The 24,790-nt window shown below is 43.6% G+C and overlaps 1 protein-coding gene across 39 annotated transcripts in view; it reads right to left on the minus strand.

The window, feature by feature from the left end:
* DOCK9 (dedicator of cytokinesis 9) overlaps positions 1-24,790 on the minus strand; it is a 297,719-nt gene that overhangs the window by 148,484 nt on the left and 124,445 nt on the right. For all 39 annotated transcript variants that reach the window (XM_032277575.1, XM_032277569.1, XM_032277548.1 and 36 more), the window contains exon 2: positions 16,858-16,974. In XM_032277575.1, coding sequence (XP_032133466.1) covers positions 16,858-16,974 — 117 coding nt within the window. The remainder of the gene's footprint in view (positions 1-16,857; positions 16,975-24,790) is intronic.

Consider the following 24,790-nt stretch of genomic DNA (forward strand, 5'->3'; position numbering starts at 1 on the left):
CTCTTGTTACTCAGGCTGGAGTGCAATGGCACGATCTTGGCTCACCGCAACCTCCGCCTCCTAGGTTCAGGCAATTCTCCTGCCTCAGCCTCCTGAGTAGCTGGGATTACAGGCACGCACCACCATGCCCAGTTAATTTTTTGTATTTTTAGTAGAGACGGGGTTTCACCATGTTGACCAGGATGGTCTCGATCTCTTGACCTCGTGATCCACCCGCCTCGGCCTCCCAAGTGCTGGGATTACAGGCGTGAGCCACCACACCTGGCCCTTTTTGTGGTTTTTTAAGAGATAGGGTCTTGCTCGGCTGCCCAGGCTGGGGTGCAGTGGTGTGATCATGGCTCACTGAGGCCTTGACCTCCTAAGCTCAAGCGACCATCCCACCTCAGCCTCCCAAAGTGCTAGGATTACAGGCTTGACTCACTGCGCCTGGCTGGGCTGAGTCTTGATATAAGAGGAGAATTACACATTTCTCATGGACTTTTTGAGCCTAAGCTCACCTAACACAAATTCTATAATCCATTTTCTTGGTGGTGTTGGTGGGAGGACCTTCTATGCCTCTCTAACTGCTCCTCTTCACTGATACCTGCACGGTCCCCCATCTCTTTCTCTGGTCCTTCAATAATGCCACCCTTCACTCTGCCTGACGTCAGGGTACACACAGCAATGCACAAACCACAGTGCAGCACTCTAACCAGTATGTCTGCCTTCCCTCTATCATCCCTCTTATCTATTCTGTGCACAGCTGCCATTTGTCTTTCTAAATCTCTCACCTGATAGCATCATGCCTCAGTGGAAATTCTTTCAATGACACCTCATTGCTACCGGAATAAAATCCAAACTCCTCAGCATGACCTAAGACCTTTTGTGACCAACCATACTGACTTTTCTGGACGCTTCTGCCCTTCTCCAACCGCCCAGCAACAAGGACTATTTCTGATTCCCTCATGCACCATGCCCCTCTGGTACCAAGTTGCTCAGACTGATCTCAGACACACAAGCCACTCTGCTGAGATTACTCAAAGATCCTCTGTGTCTCCTGCCAGACTTCAGAATCTTACCATGTTATTCATCTTTAATTCTCTAATACCCAGCAGAACACCTGGCACAAGATAAATGTTGCTGAGTAAATAGGAAGCTGGGACTTTAAACAGGGACTGCACAATTTAGCTGTGAGACCACATGAGGTTCCCAGGGAAACCGTCTCAGCAACAGGTGCGACTTCAGGCTTCCTGTCACCAAATAATGTTCTGCTTCCTAAAAAGTCAGATTTCAGTAGACCTTTGGGAGTCATATGAATTTCATTCTGCCACCTTCTCAAATCCCTCAAATGGAAGAGCACACATGATTGTTTATTAAAATGCAATAAACTAAACAACATAAATGTTCAGAACCCTTAATAACTAGAGTTATCAATTAAGTGGATTTGTATAAAGAATTATTACTATTATTTTGGTCTTACAAAGAAGCAATTTTAAAATCACTTCCTAAGTACTACTGCACAACTGAGGACAGGAGAGGTACCCAGAAAGCCAGGATTAGCCTTGTGGTCACTTGGGTCCCAAGTGGCACGTCTGGCTTCCCATTTAGTAAGGGATTCAGCCTGCTCCACACCACATCATTTTGCAACTAAAAACAGCCACCCTCAAAAATAAAATATTCCCTAGAGGAGAGAATAGAGGCTATAATAAGCTCCCTAGTAAACTGGCATCTCCGTACCAATGGAAGAACAGCAGCAAGGGTGTGCAGAGCTCTCCTGGATGGTTGGATCTCTTTGGATTCTCAAACATCTGTGAGAACCAAATTTTAGGGAAAATGTCATGACTGAATTACAGATTAAGAAAAGTGAATTTGAGGAAGGTTTATCACTTCTGAAAGGATCAGAGTAGTAAGAGGCAGACCTGAGCTAAAACCCCTGTGGACATATGACTAAATCTTCGGTCCTGCCACTTCCTCTAGTTGTCTAAATCACCTACCAACTGTCTCATGTGCATTCCATTCAACCTTGAGGCAGGCATAAGTAAGTGTACTTTCTTTTGTTTTCCAGTTGTCTGTGTGTCTCTGGTTGTCTTTCTTTAGAATTCTATTTTAGTTGCTAAAAGGACCGTAATTTTGTGTGAACATCTAGCACAGTGAATATGCCTCAAGTTAAAACTTGTCCATCACAGTTATGTGTTGCATAATGCTAGAGATATATTCTGAGAAATGCATCAGCAGGTGACTTTGTCCTTGTGCAGACATGACAAAATGCACTTACGCAAACCTAGATGGTCTAGCCTACTACACACCTAGGCTATAGGGTGTAGCCTACTGCTCCTCGGCCACAAACCTGTACAGCATGGAACTGTGCTGACTAATGTAGGGAGATGTAACACAATGGAAATATGTGTGTACCTAAACATATCTAAACACAGAAAAGGTATGGTAAAATACAGGATTATCATTTGATGAGACCACCGTCGTTGACTGAAAGGTCATTATGCAGCTCATGACTGTATACATCTCCATACACAATGAACTTTCCTTCAGGACTTGTCTTAGAAAGACATACTCCCTAATGTGCCACCTATCTTCCGTGTGTAAGGTGTCACTTATGCAGTAAGGATAATTTCACTCAAATCCCTCTGAGTTGACCAGCGTCGCATTGGTCCTGTCAGAGCAGCATTTCAGCTCCTGGGCTGCCATCCAGAGTCTTACTTCAAACACAGTGGAGAGTCTGCTTTGTAGAAATAATGCTAAGCAGATGGGGAAGGCACTCTGACTCAAGGACTTCTGACATCAGGGGACTTTGATGAACTTACTGAATCTGTCCTCTTTGGATCTCATGCACATACTTGAGGGTGTTGCTAACTCAGCTGCTCAAATCCATGTGGGAAGACACTCAATATCATCTAGGTTCTTCCAGGCAACCCTGGTAGGAAAAGGCAGATACAGACCTAGCAGGACTCTTTTTTGTTTTAGGAACTGTAAAGATTTTTATGCCAGGTAATATGTTAAATGACATCTAAGAATTCTGAGGCCAAAGCCTGGATTTCCATTTCCTTTAAGGACTCTTGGTTTGTGTGTATTTGTCTTTGCATGCAAACATACTGTGTCTCCTTTTCTTTTACTCATGATTTGCCACCTTGAGATATGCTCTAATGACCTCAAAGCCCACTGGTGCCAAGATCTCATATCCATCCATTTGTGTAATACCTATTAAATTCCTACTATGTATAAAACACTACGGTAGGAACGTTGGCAAATGTAAACATGAATTTTCAAAAAAGTATGATTTACAATTTGAAAAAAAAACTACAGCTGTCTATTCTCATGGAGGCTTTATTTTCTATTTAGGGAAAAAATAATAAGCAGTTTCATAGTTACAAATAATCATAATAAAGAGGGATAGGCGATGAACGCTAGAGTCACAGCATATCCTTCATAAATTTCCATCTGATTAAGCTACCCCTGACGGAAGATATCATCCTCTGTTCAAATCTTCCTCTATCCATGCCTATTGATCATCTTTAATATCCTAAGACATGTACACTAATCACATAGATAAAACTGGCCTTCTATCCCTCATTGGTTTACAAATAAGGTCTATGTTTATCCAATTCCACCAATTATGGTATTTTACCATTCTCTCTGACATATTTAAAATATCAGGCCAGATGTGGTGGCTCACGCCTGTAATCCCAGCACTTTGGGAGGCCGAGATGGGCAGATTACCTGAGGTTGGGAATTCGAGACCAGCCTGACCAACATGGAGAAACCCTGTCTCTACTAAAAATACAAAAATTAGCTGAGTATGGTGGCAATGCCTGTAATCCCAGCTACTTGGGAGGCTGAGGCAGCAGAATCGCTTGAACCTGGGAGACAGAGTTGCGGTGAGTCGAGATAGTGCCATTGCACCCCAGCCTGGGCAACAAGACAGAAACTCCATATCAAAAAAAAAAAAAAAAAAAAGTCAGCTAAATATTATTTTAAAAAGGAAGAAAGGAAAAGAAGAATGTGGCCTCACACGGAGAACACAAACATACAGTGTTGGACTACTGGGTTCATCAATATCCTTCTATCAGGATAAGAGAATAACATCATACATTTCCTTGATGTATACAGGTGGTATTTCATACGTGTGTGCTCTCTTTCATCTAGCTATATATGTAGTTAATCTCAACTCCCCACTTGATCCTAGGTTTTCCTGAGCACAGCATGGAACAAAAATCATGTTACACAGTGTCCACTATATATTTTAAAAAAACAAAAAAACTACTACCCTCAGCAGGCCGAGGAAAAAAATAAAGAAAATGATGAAATGCTTTGTAAACATAAAAATCAACACACCAACCTTGTACCCTAGTTGTTTCAGCAGGAGGCATCATGGTTCCACTGAGTTCTCCAGCTCCTAAGGGCACCGTGACACTGCGTTGCATGCATGCCCTGCTCCCACGTTATATGTTCAATCATGTCCCTTAGAGTCCTATGCCAGGGCACATGGGGACACTGCTGCCCACACACCCTCCCCTGCCTGTAACAGCACATGGGGCTGCAGAGGGACACCCGTGGAACAGTGAGGAGGGCGGGAGAACCCTTTGAGGTACCAATTGACTGAACCTCACTTAAGGACAGTGGGGTCATGGCCAGATCCTCCTCCTAGCCTATAAGGCCTCCACCTTCATTTAGAAAGGCTGGCACAAATACAAAGTTAATTATGCTTCCCCAATATGTTTCTGTGGTTGCTGATTTGGACTCAGGCACAGAAGTTGTTTTTCAGAAGCAATTTTCATCCTTAACACTTCCTTTAGTTTGGGAAAATAACACTGAATTCGCACAGTCCAATGCTGATATTCTTGAAGTTTGGTGAGCTAAGTAAGATGATTTTAAACAAATTAAAGAACAAATGAATCAGTCAAAGAAGCAATGATTCTAAATGTTCGTAAATCACTTTCTTTTCCTACAATATTTCTTGTAAGAAAGCTTGTAACACACATCTTCCAGAAGCCTGGGAATCCACCTCAAGCTTAAATGCTCAAAATAGCCACTTGAAGAGCTCTACACTTATCTTGCTATTTCATTTTGATTTTATATCTGATTGACATTTTAGTAGGCCTGGTGGTTGGGCTGAATGTACATCTACAATTTTCTGAATTTCTGCTCAATGGTTTAATGCTTTGTTACATGCTTATTCTCCACACTCAAAGTCATTCTGCCATGGTCCATGTTGTCAGCACACCCTCCCCCAAAGAGCTCTCGGACACTGACATATCCCTTCCCTGAGGGTGCCCTGGTACCACTCCAACTACCCCACACCAAGTATTTTTGCTTCATCCTCTGGGCCCTCTAGTATTTTCTTTTCCCAGTCCAGGATCCACCTCCAAAGACTCTCCAGCCTCGACTCCCTGGGAGAACATTTTAGGACCTCAGGTCACTCACTCTTACCCACATCCTGCCACCATCACGGCCATCCATCTTTTGTTTTCTCTACTCTGTTCCCAGGTGACTGACATTTCCAACAAGGCTAATTGTTTTCATTGAAATTATAAGTAGGAAGACCTCCCCCCGCTTGGTTGATCATTCATTTGTTTAGTTCTACAAACATTTATTGAATATCTACCACTTGTTCTATGTGCTTAAAAACTAAGATGCCTGCCTCCTGGCATTTACAAAAGAAGCAAGAACATATACCAGTGTGAGAAGCTGCTAAGAGACAGGGAGAGAAAAAAAGAAATCAGAGCAAGGTAGAGAGGACCAGCAAGGCCAAGGGAGGTGGAGGTGTAGTAGTCAGCAACAACCTCATTGCAAACGTCAGATTTGGAAAAAGGTTTGCAAGGGACAAGTAATAGCCAGGTAAAGAATTTCCAGCTATACTACAAGGCTATAGTAATCAAAACAGCATGGTACTGGTACCAAAACAGATATATAGACCAATGGAACAGAACAGAGGCCTTGGAGGCAACGCCACACATCTACAACCATCTGATCTTTGACAAACCTGATGAAAACAAGCAATGGGGAAAGGATTCCCTGTTTAATAAATGGTGTTGGGAAAACTGGCTAGCCATATGCAGAAAGCAGGAACTGGACCCCTTCCTGACACCTTACACGAAAATTAACTCCAGATGGATTAAAGACTTAAACATAAGACCTAACACCATAAAAACCTTATAAGAAAACCTAGGCAAAACCATTCAGGACATAGGCATAGGCAAGGACTTCATGACTAAAACACCAAAAGCATTGGCAACAAAAGCCAAAATAGACAAATGGGATCTAATTAAACTCTAGAGCTTCTGTATAGCAAAAGAAACAATCATTAGAGTGAACCAGCAACCAACAGAATGGGAAAAAATTTTTGCAATCTACCCATCTGACAAAGGGCTAATATCTAGAATCTACATAGAACTAAAACAGATTTACAAGAAAAAAACAAACCCATTCAAAAGTGGGCGAAGGACATGAACACTTTTCAAAAGAAGACATGTATGAGGCCAACAAACATATGAAAAAATGCTCATCATCACTGGTCATTAACGAAACACAAATCAAAAACTACATTGAGATACCATCTCATGCCAGTTAAAATGGTGATCACTAAAAAATCTGGAGACAACAAATGCTGGAGAGGATGTGGAGAAATAGGAACACTTTTACACTGTTGGTGAGAGTGTAAATTAGTTCAACCATTGTGGAAGACAGTGTGGCGATTCCTCAAGGACCTAGAAATAGAAATTCCATTTGACCCAGCAATCCCATTACTGGGTATATATCTAAAGGATTATAAATCGTTCTGTTATAAAGACACATGCACATGTACGTTCATTGCGGCACTCTTTACAATAGCAAAGACCTGGAACCAACTCAAATGCCCATCGATGATAGACTGGACAAGGAAAATGTGGCACATATACACCATGGAATACTACACAGCCATAAAAAATAATGAGTTTGTGTCCTCTGTAGGGACATGAATGAATCTGGAAGCCATCATTCTTAGCAAACTGACACAAGAACAGAAAATCAAACACTGCATGTTCTCACTCATAGACGGGTGTTGAACAATGAGAACACACGGACATAGGGAGGGGAGCATCACACACTGGGGTTTGTTCAGGGGGACTAGAGGAGGAACAGCGGAGGGTAGGGAGGTTGGGGAGGAATAACACTGGGAGAAATGCCAGATATAGGTGACTGGGGGGTGGAGGCAGCAAACCACATTGCCATGTATGTACCTATGCAACAATCCTGCATGTTCCACACATGTACCCCAGAACCTAAAGTGCAATAAAATATATGTATATGTGTGTGTATGTGTATATATATATAATTAAAAAAAAAAAGAATTTCCAGGGAACGGATAGGTCCCAAGCCAGGAGCCTTCCTGTGGAGGAGACAGGAACCCAAGGAGGCCAGTATGGCTGGAGACAGTGGGTGCTAGGAGAAAGCCTGGGAGTAAGTGGGAAACAAGATCACAGAGACCCTTGGGTCACCATAAGGCCTTTGCTGGGGGATTCTGAACACAGGAATGATATCCTCTGACTCACTTTTTAAACAATTTATCTGGCTACACTGTTAGGACCGATTGAAAGAGGGTAAGGAGAGAACCCAGAAGACTTGGGAGGAGTCTCTGGCATTAATCTAGGCAAGAGAGACAGATGGCTATGGCGATGGTTCCAGCAGGGGGAGAACAGGCTGATGACACTTGCTGCCCCCACTGCCACTCCCCTTGGCCTGCTTTCCAAACCCTTACTCACCCAAGCTGCCCCTGCTCCGGACCAGCCTGCCGTTAGCTCCCTCAGCACAATCTGCCATGGCTATTCAATACACAATCCTCTCCTTTCTTTTGGAGCTGGTGGCATTTCTCCCTCCTTAACTCCTCCCCCAAAGACCCTTACTTCCCTCCCCAGAGACCACATAAAGAGCCCTGCTTCAAAACTCAGACCATATTATCTTCTATCTTCAATATTTTCTCCATGCCTGGGTTTCATCCTTCTCAGCTCATTCCTGCATTTTCCCAATCCTGGTAAAACCTCCTGCAGACCTTGTCACTGTTCTGAGCCACTCTGATTCCTTCTTTCTGTTTCCAGCTTACTCTAACCTGTGTCTCCCCACTCACTTCTTTACCCCTGCGCAGTCACCAACTCCACTGCCCTTTCGAGGGACCTCCCCAGTGGTGGAGAATGTGTCTGCCCTCTCTGCCTGCAGAGAATGGAACTCTTCTCCATTTCCTGGTTCTTATCCTAACTTTTGTCTCTGCTTCCCCTGCTTTTTCCTAAGTGAAGGCTCTAGCCCAGACTTCGGTCCATCATGCTCTCAGCTCCTTTCACGCCTGTCTCACTTTTCTGTGGGTGAGTCTCCAGATCTTCCTTTTTAACCACAACTTCTCTCATTTCCAGCCACTTCAAGAGCTGCCAGCAGCTGGGTGTTCCACTAAGCTCTTAAACAGTATTTCCACAATAGACTCCCATGAGACTAGATTTATGTCATGACAATGGTCCTAGTCCCCTGCTTATTAATATTAAGACACACCTTTATCTCCTCTTCTAAGTTTTGAGCATTTTGAAAGTAGGGATCCTAGCTTATCTTTATGGTTCCCAGTACCTCACAAAGCTGAGTCCTTTCACAAGTCATTTAAGAATAAACATAAGTTAAATAAATATATAATACCCTTCAGCTCAGCTGATCAGTGCTACCTGAAAAATAAGCTTTTCTTTTTAAGGACTACGTGATAATTAAAAAAAAACAAAAAAAACAAAACCATTGATCACTATTTTCTTTTTCTTTTTTTTTTTTTTTGAGACGGAGTTTCGCTCTTGTTACCCAGGCTGGAGTGCAATGGCGCGATCTCGGCTCACCACAACCTCCGCTTCCTGGGTTCAGGCAATTCTCCTGCCTCAACCTCCTCAATAGCTGGGATTACAGGCACGAGCCACCATGCCCAGTTAATGTTTTTTGTATTTTTAGTAGAGACGGGGTTTCACCAAAAAAAAAAGGCATTATCTGAACTAGAATTAAAATTCTTATATCTTGAAGGTCTGGCAATGTCTATTCAGAATCTCCTTTTTTTTTTTGAGACGAAGTTTTGCTCCTGTTGCCCAGGCTGGTGTGCGGTGGCACGGTGCGCTGCAACCTCCGCCTCCTGGGTTCAAGACATCCTCCTGCCTCACCCTCCCGAGTAGCTGGGATTACAGGCACCTGCCACCATGTCCAGCTATTTTTCTATTTTTGGCAGACTCAGGGTTTCACCATGTTGGCCAGGCTGGTCTTGAACTCCTGACCTCAGGTGATCTGCCCACCTCGGCCTCTCAAAGTGCTGAGATTACAGGCATGAGCCACCGTGTCTAGCCCAGAAATATTACTTATCCAGTTTTTCAGTTAGGTCTAAGCCTAGACATGAACTAATATGCCAGAAACCGCAATGTTCATGGAAATTTACACTGTTGGCCATTGAATTCTGACTCACTTTTCATTAAAAAGCCAAAATCAAAGTATTGAGGGTTTTTTTTGGGGGGGGTGGGGGCTGTATATAAAAAAGTGAGGACAAAACACTGTGAAAATAAACTTTTTTCTTTTTAAAAGGACAGATGGGAAATGAGATCAGGGACTTCCAGGCCTTTGTAAACAGCGGGCATGGCTTCCTCTCCAGGTCAGTGGTTTGTAGATCATTATCAGTCTCATGTAAGTAGAAGAGGAAAAGAACCAGAGGAAAAATAAAACTCAGGATGTTATTGAAAGGGAAATGGAGTAACCACATTTTTCTATACAATGCTGAGAACACTCTACGATTCCCCTGTATTCAAACATTTCCAAAAAGTAAAATTTCTAGGGTTGTCAGTTCTGAGTAATCTATGGCCTGCACTCCTATCCTTCCTTTTCAGCTCTCTTGCTAAGACATTTAGGCTGGTAATACACCATGAATATCGGTGGGAAAAGCACCTTCACTCCTCAATCTGACTTTGCAAACAGTTCTAAGGATGACAACAGTCTCCTACCCATAAATATAGCACAGAAATCCTAAAATGAAATCCTATGTTTTTTTAAAAATTGTTATTTTCAAATACAGAAAATACGGACAACATAAAAGACTCCATCTGAACCATTTTTAAGTGCATAGGTTCAGTGGCATTAAGTACATTCTCATTTTTCGACACCACCACCATCCATCTCCAAAACTCTTCATCTTTCCAACTGCATCTCTGTTCCCACTGAACAGTAACTCCCCATTGCTCCCCACCTCCATCCCTAGTAACCACCATTCAACTTTCTGCCTCTCTGAATTTGATTACTTTAGGGACCTCATATATGTGGAACTAAACAGTATTTGTCCTTCTGTGACTGGCTTATCCACTGAGCATAACTCCGTCAGGGCCCATCCATATTGTAACATGAGACAGGAGTTTCTTCCCATTTCAGGCTGAAATATTCCATTTTATGTAAATACCACATTTTGTTTCTCCATTTATCCCTTGGTGGACACTTAGGTTGCTTTCACCTTTCGAGTATTGTAAATAATGCTGCTCTCAACAGGGGTGAACAAATCTCTCTTTGAGTCCCTGCTTCCAAGTCTTTGAGGCATATATCCAAAAGTGGGATACAACATGCTTTTGAGACAGGGTCTCACTCTGTCACCCAGGCCGGACTGCAACAGCACAATCATGGCTCACTGCAGCCTCAACCTGTTGGGCTCAAGTGATCCTCCCACCTCAGCCTCCTGAGTAGCTGGGACCACAGGTGTGCACCATCATGCTAATTATTTTTTTTCAGAGGCAATGGAATATTTATTTTTGTGTCTTTCTTCTATTTCACGTCTTCGAAACAAGGCCCCAGGAACCTCCAAATTCAATTATGTCCCTGGGCTTGGTCCACTGCTACAAGAGTCTTAGGGAGGCTTGTACACAAGCTTGAGTTTCTCACTCACAATATTAAACTCCAAGACAGAAGATGCAACTAAGCACAAGTCCCTCCACCATTCCTCCATGGCAGATGCTGATTTCAGGCAAGGTGGCAGCCAATGTAGAAAACACTGGAATTTTTCCTTGGAACTGAACTGTGATGAGAGGTGCCTGCCATGAACGTCACCTACCGTCTTTTCTTTGACTCCTCCTTTCCGGTTTTTGAAGACAAAGCAGACTATTATCTTCTCTGAAGGTACATGATAATAATTCCAAAGAAGCACAAAACACATGCTTCTACTACACTGTGCTTTCAGCTATTTTGGGTTTGGTTCAGTTGGTGGATGAGCTGATGGATAGGTTCACCCCAACAGCCAGGTGAGCCCGTCTCCTTGAGGAAGCCCACTCTATTCTTGGTAGCACAACCGGCCACCGAGAGATGGAAAGGATGCAAGAACCATGAGATCTCCAGGAAATGCTTCATTGGGAAGGCAATTTCATGAATGAGGTCTTCCAGGCAAATGGCACCAAACTCCCCCAAGGTACTCCTCAATCGCTGTGTTGCCTGTCAGAGGGATGGTCTCACTCTTGACCTTGGCTTGTCCACATTTCAAAATGAGTTCCCGACAGACTTCAGATTTGGAAATCCCCAGGTCACATAAGGTTCTACTATACGCAGCATTTTTAGGCTCTAGGGGGTGATTTTTACAAAGATATCACTGAAAATTTTCTTTAGGCGAAGGCTTGCAATGGTACTCTGCACCAGTAAAGTCACACCATCAAGTCCTTGTCTGCACATAACAAAGGCCAGGGAATGTTTATCTGGCAATTCCAGGCATCAGGTTTCACTTCTAGTCGTCTGAGACACACCTGGTCACATTTCTGCCACCACCAATCATGCAGGAATGATTCTAGTTGCTTAAACCTGAGCCCTTTTCCTTTCTTCTGCTCCTTTTTTGCCAAAATGGCCTGATTCACCTGAGTGGCTTTGAGGGCTTGAGGAATCTTCCTCTTTTTCAGATTTTCTGGAACCAAGGGATTTTTCTTTGCTCTCGCTCTGCCATCTTTCTAGTATCTTTTTTTTTTTTTTTTTTTTTTTTTTTTTGTAGAATCGAGGTCTTGTGTTGTGTTGTCTAGGCTGGTCTCGAACTCCTAGGCTCCAGTGATCCCCCTGCATTGGTCACCCAAACTGCTGGGGTTACAGATGTGAGCCAACGAACCTGGCCCAACATGCTCCTTCTATTCTTCCATACAAGCTCTATCCTGTTTGTTTACACCAGGCACCAAAGTCTAATTTTTATGAAGTACGAACGGTAGCATAAATTGTCTCCCTACATTTTTTCTTAGTACTCACTACCTTTCTCATATTCTATCACTTTACATAATTGCACAAGCATTAAGAAGCTGTGTAACAGGTCAGGATCCGAGGAGCTTAAAAGCCAGATGAAGATTCAGTGGGTTAATCACAGGGCAACAATGTCACCACCAACAGGACCATCTGGTAAAAAGACTTCCCCTTGAAGAGGAATCGTGATTGGAAATCAATAGTCAGCTGCCACCCAAATCCCATGTCTCTGATGGAAAAGACAGGTGTCCTGGGCTTGACTTTCAGTTAAACAGAGGCTCCACATGTCTTAAGCAACTTTAATCTAAAGGTCATTACCTCTGTCTAACTGCTTGTTAAAGTTTACCTCTAACTTTGTTCAGGGAACAAGTAAGTTCTCAGATTTATGCCAAATAAACTGGGTAAGACCATAAAACAATAAGAATAATAAAGGTTTATTATCACTAGAAAAAAATACTCCTCTTCAGTCCCTGTTTCACCCACACTTTTTAATTTTAGAAATTACCTACGATGGCCAAACCAAATCATTGATCCTGCACACATTTTTAGTCACTGGGACTGCCACATGCTCCAAATAGTATTAATATTTACTTGATGAATTAAAGAAAAACAACCTAATGCTCGTAAAAACTTTACTAATTATTAAGGTAAGCAATGGGTCTCCAACCCCAGCACCTAGCAAGGCAGGGACTTTGTGCATGTGGAGGTGGGTGGGAGGACAGAGGCTCAAAGCCAGCCCTCCTCAGGACCACAGCACTGGAGGATGCCTGCACTCAAGAAGCCTAAGGAGCAGGCCCTGAAGGGCCAAAACCACACACTCAAGTGTTCATGTATACAGTGCAGACAGGCAGTAGGAAAGAAACTGAGAGAGTGGGGAAAAAAGTCTCTGTGGACTTAAATAGCTTCAGACGATATGGGATTTGGGTCTCAAAAGGGTAGGAAATACCTAGAAGAGAAGATGCTGGTGGCAAGAAAAACCGTGAAACTGAGGCAGAGATGGCAGAGATCCCCAAGCAACAGGGTCTGACTCTGCAAAAAGAAGGGCCGTCAGCTAGCAATGGCTGCAGGTCCTGTGCCATTTGTGTCCCTGGCCATGGTAGATCACGTGTACTTTACTTCATCAATATTTTTCTTAATGGAGTTTTGTTCTTGTCGCCCAGGGTGGAGTACAATGGTGCAATCTTGGCTCACTGCAACCTCCACCTCCCAAATTCAAGTGATTCTCTTGCCTCAGCCTCCACAGTAGCTGGGATTACAGGCACCCACTATCATACCTGGCTAATTTTTGTATTTTTAGTAGAGATGGGGTTTTGCCATGTTGGCCAGGCTGGTCTCGAACTCCTGACCTCAGGTGATCCACCCGCCTCGGCCTCCCAAAGTGCAGGGATTACAGGCGTGAGCCACCACGCCCAGCCTACTTCATCAATATTCTGATGGCTGAGAACTATTCTTTTGATTTTTAAAAATCCACATTTACTTCAGAGTAAAGCCTACTCTGTTGTTGTAGTAAACACTCTTCTCTCATCTTTGGGCAACTACACGCAACCCACAAATCTTTTCTTCACACAACTCATTTTTAGAGACCATGAAGATGCCTTCAGGATCTGACCAGTAAAGGCTCAAAATCAACATGTGCCCTACCTAAAAAATGTACACAAGCATCACCACTATCCATGCTTATATTTCAGTAAATTATCACGTCAAACATATTTGGCAGAAATTTACACCAAGTTCTATTATTTTAACAGTTAACTTATATTGCTTAATTATTTAAGGCAGAAAATCACCCCTCAGCATGTATTTTGCTGCTGCCGTTTCCTAACCAACTTGGTATTACTTTTCCATATGAAATAAAACACTTTCCCTGATGTAATTTGTTCCCTCTGCCGCTACTAATACAATAATTCTGCTCTAATTCTGCCTAAGAAAACAGAGATAGAGAGAAGGAATATGTGGCACTAAGACCTTTCACTCATCCAGCTAATTAGACGGTTAATAATACCACCAAGACAATTTAGCAAGAAAGCACAGAGTACACGGCCTTACCTGATGAGAAAGTGGGAGTCTGTAAGAAAACAAATAATTGCACTCAAACTTCACTGGGGCCCATCACAATTCCTGTGATGAAGATCAAAGCCCAAATTCAAGCTCCTAAATCTCTAGGAAAACTTTCCCCCAAACAGAAACTAATATTTGCTAATCAACTTAGCCAACAAAATGCTAGTGAGTTCTTTGCCTTTCCTAGAATATTTGTGCCTGGTATCACCAGAGTAGTCAAAGGCAAAGGGGACACAGAAGTTTTTTCAAAGTTTAAACTGTCTGATTCTGCAGCTGCTTAAACATCCAGGTATCCTGTTTCCCTGGGATAAAGATGATACTCAGCTACCTGTATCTTGTTTCTTTGGTTTGTTTCTTTCTTTTTTTTTTTTTTTTTTTTTTGAGATGGAGTTTCACTCTTGTTCCCCAGGCTGGAGTGCAACGGCACGATCTCGACTCACCGCAACCTCCACTTCCCGGTTCAAGCGATTCTCCTACCTCAGCCTTCTGAGTAGCTGGGATTACAGGCATGTGCCACCACACCCAGCTAATTTTGTATTTTTAGTAGAGACGGGGTTTCTCCATGTTGGTCAGGCTGGCCTTGAACTGCTGACCTGAGGTGATCCACTCGCCTCAGCCTCCCAAAGTGCTGGGATTACAGGCAGCACCCAGGCTTTGGTTTGTTCCTTAAGCAATTTTATCTCAGTCATACAAATAAAAGTTTGCATTCCAGGCTGCAAGTTCAAAAAAGTTGTTACTCTAATGAATACCAAGAAGAATATATACTTCCTATTCAGAGAAACTTGAGATAACCTTTAGCTTCCTCAGACAACACTACAGGAAAATCTTGTCAACATGGAGTATAATTTATAATCATTTGATTTTGCTTTTCAATTGTTGCCAAATCACAGGCAAAAGGCATCATTCAGAGGTTCCCACTTATTTGTCCTTTCCTGTGCAGTTTAGTCATGTAATGAAGTATGCAAAGCATGGTATTTTTTGTTATGACCTGAACTCATTTACCAGTTTTAGTTTGGCAGCAACACCACACAAATGGTGATTTCATTCCCATGGGCATTCTTTTCTGCAGGAAAGAGCTTAAAAATCATCATTTGGGGGCCCATGTATCTCTAACAAGTTAGAGTGAACATTTGTGAAAATTCTCACCTCTATTGTAGGCAGGAGTTGCTTAAATCTGGTGGGAAAAAACTTCAAGGATCATAATTTAACAATTGCTGTTAACATGTAAGTTTCTAAAGACAATGAAGTATGCATAGAGCTGTATAGAATAAGTTATCTTCTACGGGTGGGATTAGAAAGATGGTGTGGGAGGCTTTTCATGTCAATTATTTCAATATTTCCCTTTCCTTTATCTTTTTGTACATGGATATAACACTTTTTGAATCAAACAAGAATCAGTGAAGCTTAAAAAAAGATAAGGCAGCTCAATTCACAAAAGACAGGCTTAAATGTTAACAGCATCAAGTAGAGAATCGTCCAATTATGAGCCTAAGAGCATTGAAGGAGAGAAGAAAGAAATACCAGGATGAGGTCTCAGGAGAGCAAGGAAAGTAACCAGGACCTCCAAATAGACCAAGGTGACTCGCTGCAAAGCATTTAACTCCACTGGGCTTCCTGAAGGAAGAATGTCATTCTCACTTCTCAACAGCCTCACAGCTTCTTGTTAGTCTCTTAACCACAGGCCACAGCCTGAAAGAGCAGCTCACAGCAGGAGCTGTGCTGAGTCCTCCACATTTCTTCCAAGGAATAGCACCCACATTACACTACAGAGGTAAACTTCAGGACATTCCTGGCTAACCTTGGACCCTTTGCTGGGAGCTCACACACAGTGCAGGGCCTCTGAAGGCAGGCTCCCAAAGTGCCATCCTAAAAACTGCAGGACAAAATCTTCCACTGCTCCCCAGCAAAGCCCATTGTTAAGATTCTGAGGTACTTGGCCAAAAAATCTAAATCAAAGCAAGTCTAATAAGACACAGAAGCTCACTAAATCAGCCCGGACAGAGTATAGCACTTTTATTCAAGACACACACACACACACACACACACACACACACACACACACACGTACATTTTTGTATACATATAATTAATATGCAAAAATAATACCATTAAAAATTATCAATTCATTGGAAGAATACAAAATAACTTTTCTCTCTTAAACAACATCTTATTTTCATCTTTTAAAATCATAATTAGGCCAGGCACAGTGGCTCACGCCTGTAATCCCAGCACTTTGGAAGGCTGAAGCAGATCAATCAGTTAAGGCCAGGAGTTCAGGACAAGCCTGGCCACCATGGCAAAACCCTGTCTCTACCAAAAATACAAAAATTAGCTGGGCGTGGTGGCGCACGCCTGTCATTCCAGCTACTTGGAAGGCTGAAGCAGGAGAATCGCTTCAACCCAGGAGGCGGAGGTTGCAGTAAGCTGAGACGGCTCCACTACACTCAAGCCTGGGTGACAGAGAGAGACTGTGTCTCAAAAAATAGTAATAATTAACTAACCAAACAATTAATCAATACATAGAAAAATGCTATTTGTCAAGATCAAACACATGGTTCTAAGGGCAGAAGCAACGTTACCTACCTGAAAGTCATCGTAAGGGAAGAGCAGCATCTCCCGTAAACAGTCGTTCAGGATCTGGGTCTTCTTCTGGACGATGACATTTTCATAGTCGAGTGGCTCAATTAGCTTTGGCTTTGCCTGGAAGGGGAAAAGATAAGACATTCTCATAAACAAATGCCATATCTTAAGATAAAGAGCTTAATAAATTCTACTCTTTGTTTTGTATTTTCTACAATTAGAGTATGCTAGCTTTGCTATCAGAAAGAAATAGAAATAAGAGTTGTTTCAAAGGGACTAAAAATGCTGGATGGCGTCCTGCTACATAGAGTGAAGCTTGTTCACTTACTTAAGCACAAAGGGAAGCTCTGCATTCTAGTGGAGCTTCCAGTTATTTCTTGGGTCATCCCTGACTAAATATGTCCCCTTCCAAGCCTTAAGGTCTGCCACAGCTGCCCCGATTAGGGGTCCAGCCATGGCATGGCAGTCAAGGCCAGATGCCCAGAATGGCTCCAGCCATGATACTACCCCTTCTTGGCTCAGGGTCTAAATGTATCCACAGGACTCATTATTTCAGATAAAGCTCCAAGAAACCCTTCTCTCAGTCTCAAAATCTCCTTGCCTATCTCCAGATATCTATACTTAATATATAATACCTAAAGGTAGAAAGATAATGAGCAGAGGCAAGCAGAGGGGTTGGAGTGGGGGTGAGGGTGGGGGCAGGTACTACCAGGGCTCATGGGTGAATCCTAGGGGATGGGGATGTCCATCCGTAGCATGCACTGAGCAGGAGAAAGAGATAATGAGCAAGCAGGGAAAAAGAGAATATGCCCTTTCTAGCTATTTCCAAAGTTAGACCTCTCGGTTAAAATCTCTTTATCTAGCGTCAGTCACCGTCACCTTGTTCATGGCTCATTTTCCACATGCAAGGCATTGACTGGGCTAGGTTAGGGATAAAGATACATATTCAACTAACTATACTACAGTATGCCAAATGCCAGCGTAGGCATATAGTAGATGTTATCAGAAGTAAGTAAGTCCAGGCCAGGCACGGTGGCTCACGCCCATAATCCCAGCACTTTGGGATGCCAAGGTGGGCAGATCACCTGAGGTTAGGAGTTAAGAGACCAGCCTGGCCAACATGGTGAAACCCTGTCACTACAAAAAGTACAAAAATTAGCCAGGCATGGTAGTGCACGCTTGTAATCCCCACCACTACGGAGATGGAGGCACGAGAATTGCTTGAACCTGGGAGGCGGAGGTTGCAGTGAGCCAGGGTCACGCCACTGTACTCCAGCCTGGTTGACAGAGCGAGACTTTGTCTCAAAAAAAAAAAAAAAAAAAAAAAGGAAGAAATTAAATCCATTATATCAATAGTTACTATAAGATTATTTTTGAAACTATTAATAATCATCTGATATATATAATCTCAATAAATGTTTTCTATATTAAAATGACAATTTATATATAAGAAGTATATTAAAGCTATCTTGTACGTGGCATCTAAATTGGCAATTGTGACTGAGGCTTGTTATTTGTTTCTAAAACCTGTCTGCTTCCCAATACAGGTGGACCACATTTCCCAGCCTCCTCGTGGCTTGGTGCGGACTTGTGACTGTCTTCTAACCAACTGCATTCAAGTGGAAAAGATGTGGCCACTGCCTCATCTGGCCACAAAAGCCTTCCACGTGCCCGCCCCCTTCCCTCTGCAGCCACGCACACAGGATCCAACACTGGACTGGGTGGCCCGAGGAAAGGATGGAGCCTAAGATGTAAAGAGCCTGGGTCCTGAACCCCCTTGCAGAAGACCGTCTGCTTAAAACAGGCACTGAAATGCCCAGGAGCAAGAACTCAAACACCTACTACTGAGATTTGAAGTTGTCTGAAGTAGCAGTCAACTTGCTTTACCTATTTGACATACACATGCTCATATTTAACTCAATTACTTGATTAAAAGAGACTCTACAAAGATGTTTTGACATGCTAAGGAAAAAAGCAATGGCCAAACAAGTATGCAATTATTATAATTAAGCAAAATATGTGCTATGTAGACAGACTAAAAACATGCAAAATCAAAAGATTAAAGCTATATTGTGAAATGTTGGTAACAGTAAACTGTTTTTACATTCAAAAAAGGCAAAAAAACTTTATACAAATTATTTTCTAAATAAGAATTTCCACAGAAAATATTTTTCAAAATATTTTAATTAAAAAAATGATTCACTCTTTTGTTTGTCACACTGCATAGAGTAAGCAGTCAATAAACGCTTGTTGGCTAAATGAATGGATGTCGTGATTAATAACATTTTCCTTAGGAACCATAACCATGTTCCCAATAAAACACAAATATGCACTTAGCTTTCTAAAATTCCATTACAAAGAGGTCAGATGGACCAACATTGCAGACTGGGGTACACACCACATTATCCCTGGCTTATTTGGTGGCTGCCCCATAACCACAGGCCAGGGGACTCTTTCACGACAGCCCAAGGCTGGGCAGAGCTGAATCCTCAGCCGGGTGCAGCCCCCTTCACACAGGGCCCTCGGCCCCACTCCCTCCATGTAAGGCCCAGGATTCTTCAGACTGTCAGAAGGCAGAGGTACATTATGAGCCCTGGACAGGGAGGGGCGTGGAGGGACACTGCTGAGAATGGGCTGTTCCCAGGTGCCAATGCTCTTGGGTTTGGGGTTTTTTTTTGTTGTTGTTTTGTTTTTTTTTTTTGCTTTGTTCCTACAAGAGGGCAGCCAGAAGGTTTTCTGGGAGAGACCCAAGGGCACGCCCTCCAGGAAGCTGCACTGGTACCCCTGCGGGCAGCTGTCTAGGGAGCCCTGCTGCCACCCCTTCAGCAGCTTCCCCCAGTGGGTGGCTACCTGCCCACCAGCTCCAGCCCACAGCACCTCAGCAACCTTGGCCACGAGCCACCATCCCTGGGCCACAATCACACTCTCCAGCTAGGCTGGAATCTCTGCCTTGGGTTGGGGTAAGAGGCTCTTCCTAGCTTGTTCCTTCGTTGGGGATCTGTCTCTGTTCCCGCATTTACTATTCTTGTATTCTTAAAGCAGGAGTCGGCAACTCTTCCTGTAAAGGACTTTGCCAGTCTTACAGTTTCTGTCACAACTGGTAAACTCTGCCACTTCGGCACAAAAGCAGCCACAGGCAATAAGTAAACACAGGGGCATGGCAGTGTTACAATAAAACTTTTGTTTGTAAAAACAGCAGCCAGATTTGGCCCAAGGGCACAGCCTGCTTTAAAGTTATCTTTATCCCCTAGTAGAGTTAATCCCCTTTTGCCAATTTACCAATTTAGTAATTTTTTTTTTTTTTTTTTGAGACAGAATCTCACTCTGCCACCCCTGAAGTGCAGTGGTGTGATCTCGGCTCACTGCAACCTCCGACTCCCTGGTTCAAGCAATTCTCCTGCCTCAGCCTCCTGAGTAGCTGGGATTACAGGCACGTGCCACCACACCTGGATAATTTTTGTATTTTTAGTAGAGACAGGGTTTCACCATGTTGGCCAGGATGGTCTCGATCTCCTGACCTCACGATCCACCCGACTTGGCCTCCCAAAGTGCTGGGATTACAGGCATGAGCCACCACACCTGGCCACCAATTTAGCAATTCTTTATATTAATTTTCCATGTTCAATTACTGATGTGTTTCCTGTCTCTGGACATATATGATACAGACAACATGTTTACCACTCAACGTATTTAACAATTTTTTTCACACCTATTTGACTAAACTTGGGTTACTTAAAAGATTGGGTAATAAAAATATTCATGGGTCAGTGCATGTATTTAGGGCACCAAATAATACTTTAGTTAATTAGATGAATTTTTGTTTTCTCCCAAAGGTGTATCTCAGAGGTATCTAATGAAAAGATGCAATGTTATGGCTACCATCTTGTTTTTGTGTGACAAAGTATAACTTTCAAGGTGTTTTCACTGATCACAATTACCACTCAACAACTGAGGCTGGAAACTGAGCTAATTGCTACAAGTGTCCCACCATGTACCCAGCAGGGCTGGATTGGGACAGGACGCAGTCTTCTGTCAAACAGAACTCTTTCTTCTCCCATACTGGGCTGCTCTTTGAACAACGTGTGCTCAGCAATACTCAACCATAGCAAATGTGTGAAGGAGAGTTTATAAGCCAACATTTCTGTTAAAGACTGGTCATGCATAGTAACCAGGAAAGCCCATGGGACTGACTGAACAATACGATAAATCTGATGGAGGATTAATATGTATCAAGAACTGTGAACATTTTCAACTTGTATAAACCCTAACTCAGGTCACTTAATGAAAGAACTCCTAGTGGCCTCATAGGGCAGAGGTCACAGAGCGGCTGCTGGAAGCACTTCCGAGGCACATAACTGACTCCAGGGAAAAGGAGTCAACTGGGAGTGGTCCACGGGCTGCCTAAGTGAAGAACAAGGCAAAAAGTTCTTGCTTCAAATACAAATACGGAGCACAATGCCTCCCTTCTGCAGGTGTCCTTTGATGGGGCAAAGAAAGAAACAATCAGAGGAGAAGGCTGGAGAATGGAGGAGACTGGTGAGGCAGAGAGGGAAAAGGGAGCAGAAGGAGATGCAGGGGAGGAAAAGGGAAAAGAAAGGCAGAGATGGAGGCACTCTGGGGAGGAAACTGAAGACAGAAAAGGAAATGGCAGAGAAGAGGGGCTTGGGAGACTTGGAGGTAGGTGTGTGGGAAGTCACACCACTGTATCTACCAAATTGTGGGTTAAGAGGATAACTGTCTATTTTCAACTCTTTAAACTATGATTCACTGGTGACAGCTGTTCACTGTTCTTCAGCTCTGCTAAGCTTTTCCAGGTGCTAGTGGGGCATGGAGGCGGGGACAGCCCACTAGGGTAGGGAACTGATTGGCCTGCAACATGACTGGTGGCAAGAACGTCACACGAACAGCAAAATGATGTAGGCTGATTAGCAGACTGCCAGTCCCCGCTATTGTTTGTAAGAATGAGGCTTGGCACAGATTTGGCACACAGCCTCTGTTTTAAAGCTGTGGCAATATGCTCAAGTTCAAAAGTTCTTCCCCTGTTGACAGACTTCCGAGAGAAAAGTTCTACATTTTTATCTTCAAAAAAAAAAAAACCAGAATTAACCAAACCGACTGCGGCTGTCCATGGAGCTGCTCTGGGGCCATCAGCACCACCAGGTTTTGAACCCCTGAGAATTCATCAGTTTCAATTGTGAATATTTCAGGATGCTATGTCTCCCTAAGCATGGAGGGGCTTGGCTGACTCCCAAGCCTATGACATTCAGAACATACACACTGGGTGACTGCTGCTTTTATAGTCTATAAAAATCTAACTTGGCCTATATGCAAGTCCTTCAGCTCTTCCCGTCATGGGGAGGCTAAAGTCCTTATCTATAAACATTCATTCCTCAGGCTTCCTGTGAAATCAGAAAGGGAGAAGGCAGTAGTACCTTCCGTTCACAAATAGCCCACAACAGTGGTTCTGAAAGTGGGCTCCCAGGAACTGGTGACTCAGCATCACCTGGGAACTTGTTACAAATGTAATTTCTGAGGCCCCAGTCCAGAGCCGAGTCAGGAGCTCCAAGAGCAGGGACCAACTACCTCTGCTTGAACAAGCTCTCCAGGGGATTCTGGAAAAAACCCTGATCAGTCATGATGCCCCAGGAACTACATTAGAATTTTCAATTTCAGGGAGGAAGAAGAAACAAGGCTGGTACTGAGCCTCCTCAAGGTTACAGGCCCCTTTGAAAGCCTGGATCTTCTCCCGCCGAAAACTGTTTACACTGTTTGCTTTCTATGATTGTATACACAGCTTTGAGGGGAAGGCTATAATTCCCTAGCATGGTCATGTGGAACCGAGTTGAAGAAGCTTTGCACTAGTGGAAGAGCCAGGCCTGTAAACATTTAGCTCAATGTAGTGAGAGGTACCGGCGGAAGTTAAATGCAGAGCTAAGGTCAAGCTCATTGCCCTCCGTAGGCTGTAAAGTTTCCTCACTTTACTAAGGAAGGGATGCTTGGAGAGTGCGAAGAAGAATGAGAATTCTTCAGGTGGGCAAAGGTTTGAACTACCCTGACAACAGAGCCCCCGTTAGCTGGGTAGATGCAAGGTTTCCAGTTGCAGGTTAAGCCTGGGGACTCAGCAAAGAGGTGATGCTGCGTCCACTGCTTTGGACATGAGCTGGCTTCAGTTACTCCCTCTCCAGGGATAATGTGCCCTTCCCTCCTCTACACCTGTCACAGTCCTACAGCCCCCTGGGCCACGGTCACAAACAAAGCAAATGTGGCAATGTGGCAAAAAAGTGAAAGCAGAGCTGCTCTAGCCCCAGGCAGACATACAGCACTTCCCACATAACTGGGGTGTCACCTCCCTCCTCCCCACAAAGGTGGCCTTTGGCGACTTGCTGCCATATCCTTACTTAGCAGCAGTCCTGCGATGCCTCTCATGGCAATCCTTGGCTTGCCGGGACCTGTGAACACTCAGCTCCACTATCAGCGCCTCGGGGCAGGGCTGAGTCTTGTTACCTTTGCCACCCTCAGCATCCCACTCAGGCCCCAGGAACACATCCTGTGGGGCTAATAGAGCTGGCCAGTGGTTCCTGTATAGCTCCATTGTTGCTGGGCACCTTGGCTTAGGAAGATTTCCAGGAACATGCCCACTGTGTCAACCCAATGTCATGACACAGAGGATGGGAGGCCATTCAGACATGTTCTAAGGTGTGTGGCCCCAGAACTACTTGGTGGTATGTAAGATTTGTCACTGCACAAACTGAGAACGCCCCCAAACCGCATTGCTCACATACAAAAGAAACCGAACAGAAGCTTTCCCAATCCTAAAATTCCTGTGACATTGTCTTCTGGTTGTGGAACTAGAAGAAACTTTTCTGAACTCTCAGTAATAAAATACAAATCTGAACTAATCATGCCAAGGGAAAGACTGCTCTGTTCTTGAAATAAAGAATGATACAAAATCATGATCATAGGGAGAGGCGATAAAAGAATATGAAGGCCCAAAACTGTAGGGAAGTGGTATAGAGGTGCATCACGAGGTTCATTGACAAAAATGTGTTGTTTCCCTGGATTTCTGGTGTTTACGGCTTGGGTTAGCTTTTTAAAATTTATTTCTTTTCAAATTCTAAATAAATGTTCACTTCCATACCTTATTTTGTTTTTTGAATGTTGAATAATTTTTCTTAAAGAAGGCCCCTAAAATTCTGTAAGGTTTGTCCCTCACAAAACCTGAATCTGCCCTGACAGGGTCATGTGTCCACATGAATGCTGACGAGGATGGTGGAGGGGTTAGGAAAGCTGAGCTGTGCAGTCACGTGGGGCTGTTGCTGGACGCAACTGAGTCAATGCATGGAAAAGGCAGAGCCTGGCAAACTGTAAACACATATTATAATAAATGGAGCTATTCATATTAAATATGTTGCTTGCATGACAGGTGTTTTAGAGAGAAAAAAAAACTTTCCTCGATCTCCAGAAAAAGAAACATACAAAATAAAACAGACAACAACGGCAGGGACATGCACAAAGAAAGACAAATGATGACCCAACATAGAGAAAACTGCATCATAGAGATGACATTGAAGTTCGGCGCTGAGCCCAAAGGAAACAGACAGCTGCTTATACTGTAGACGGGACTGAGTATTACCGCAGTGTGTGCCAGGGAGTGTGGAGAAGAACCACAGCTGGGGTGGGCGGCAGAGAAAAGCACTCCTGACCCCTCCCATCAGGGCACTCTATGACAGCAGCAGGATCTTAGATTGTGAAGAAGAGAGAAGGCAGGCAGTACACCCCTTAGGACACTGCTCACACAGGGTTTGTGGCAAGATCAGAATGGTTGGGGGAAAAAGAGTTCCTCATCTCAAGTGACAACATGGGCACAGGTGAGCCACTGATACCAAGGCTCCCCCAGTCCCCATCTACTGAGCATGGCAGCAGGCAGCATGGTGTG

This window comes from Sapajus apella, unplaced genomic scaffold (assembly GCF_009761245.1).
Source record: "Sapajus apella isolate SASKATOON/1434 unplaced genomic scaffold, GSC_monkey_1.0 scaffold9, whole genome shotgun sequence".
NCBI lineage: Eukaryota > Metazoa > Chordata > Mammalia > Primates > Cebidae > Sapajus > Sapajus apella.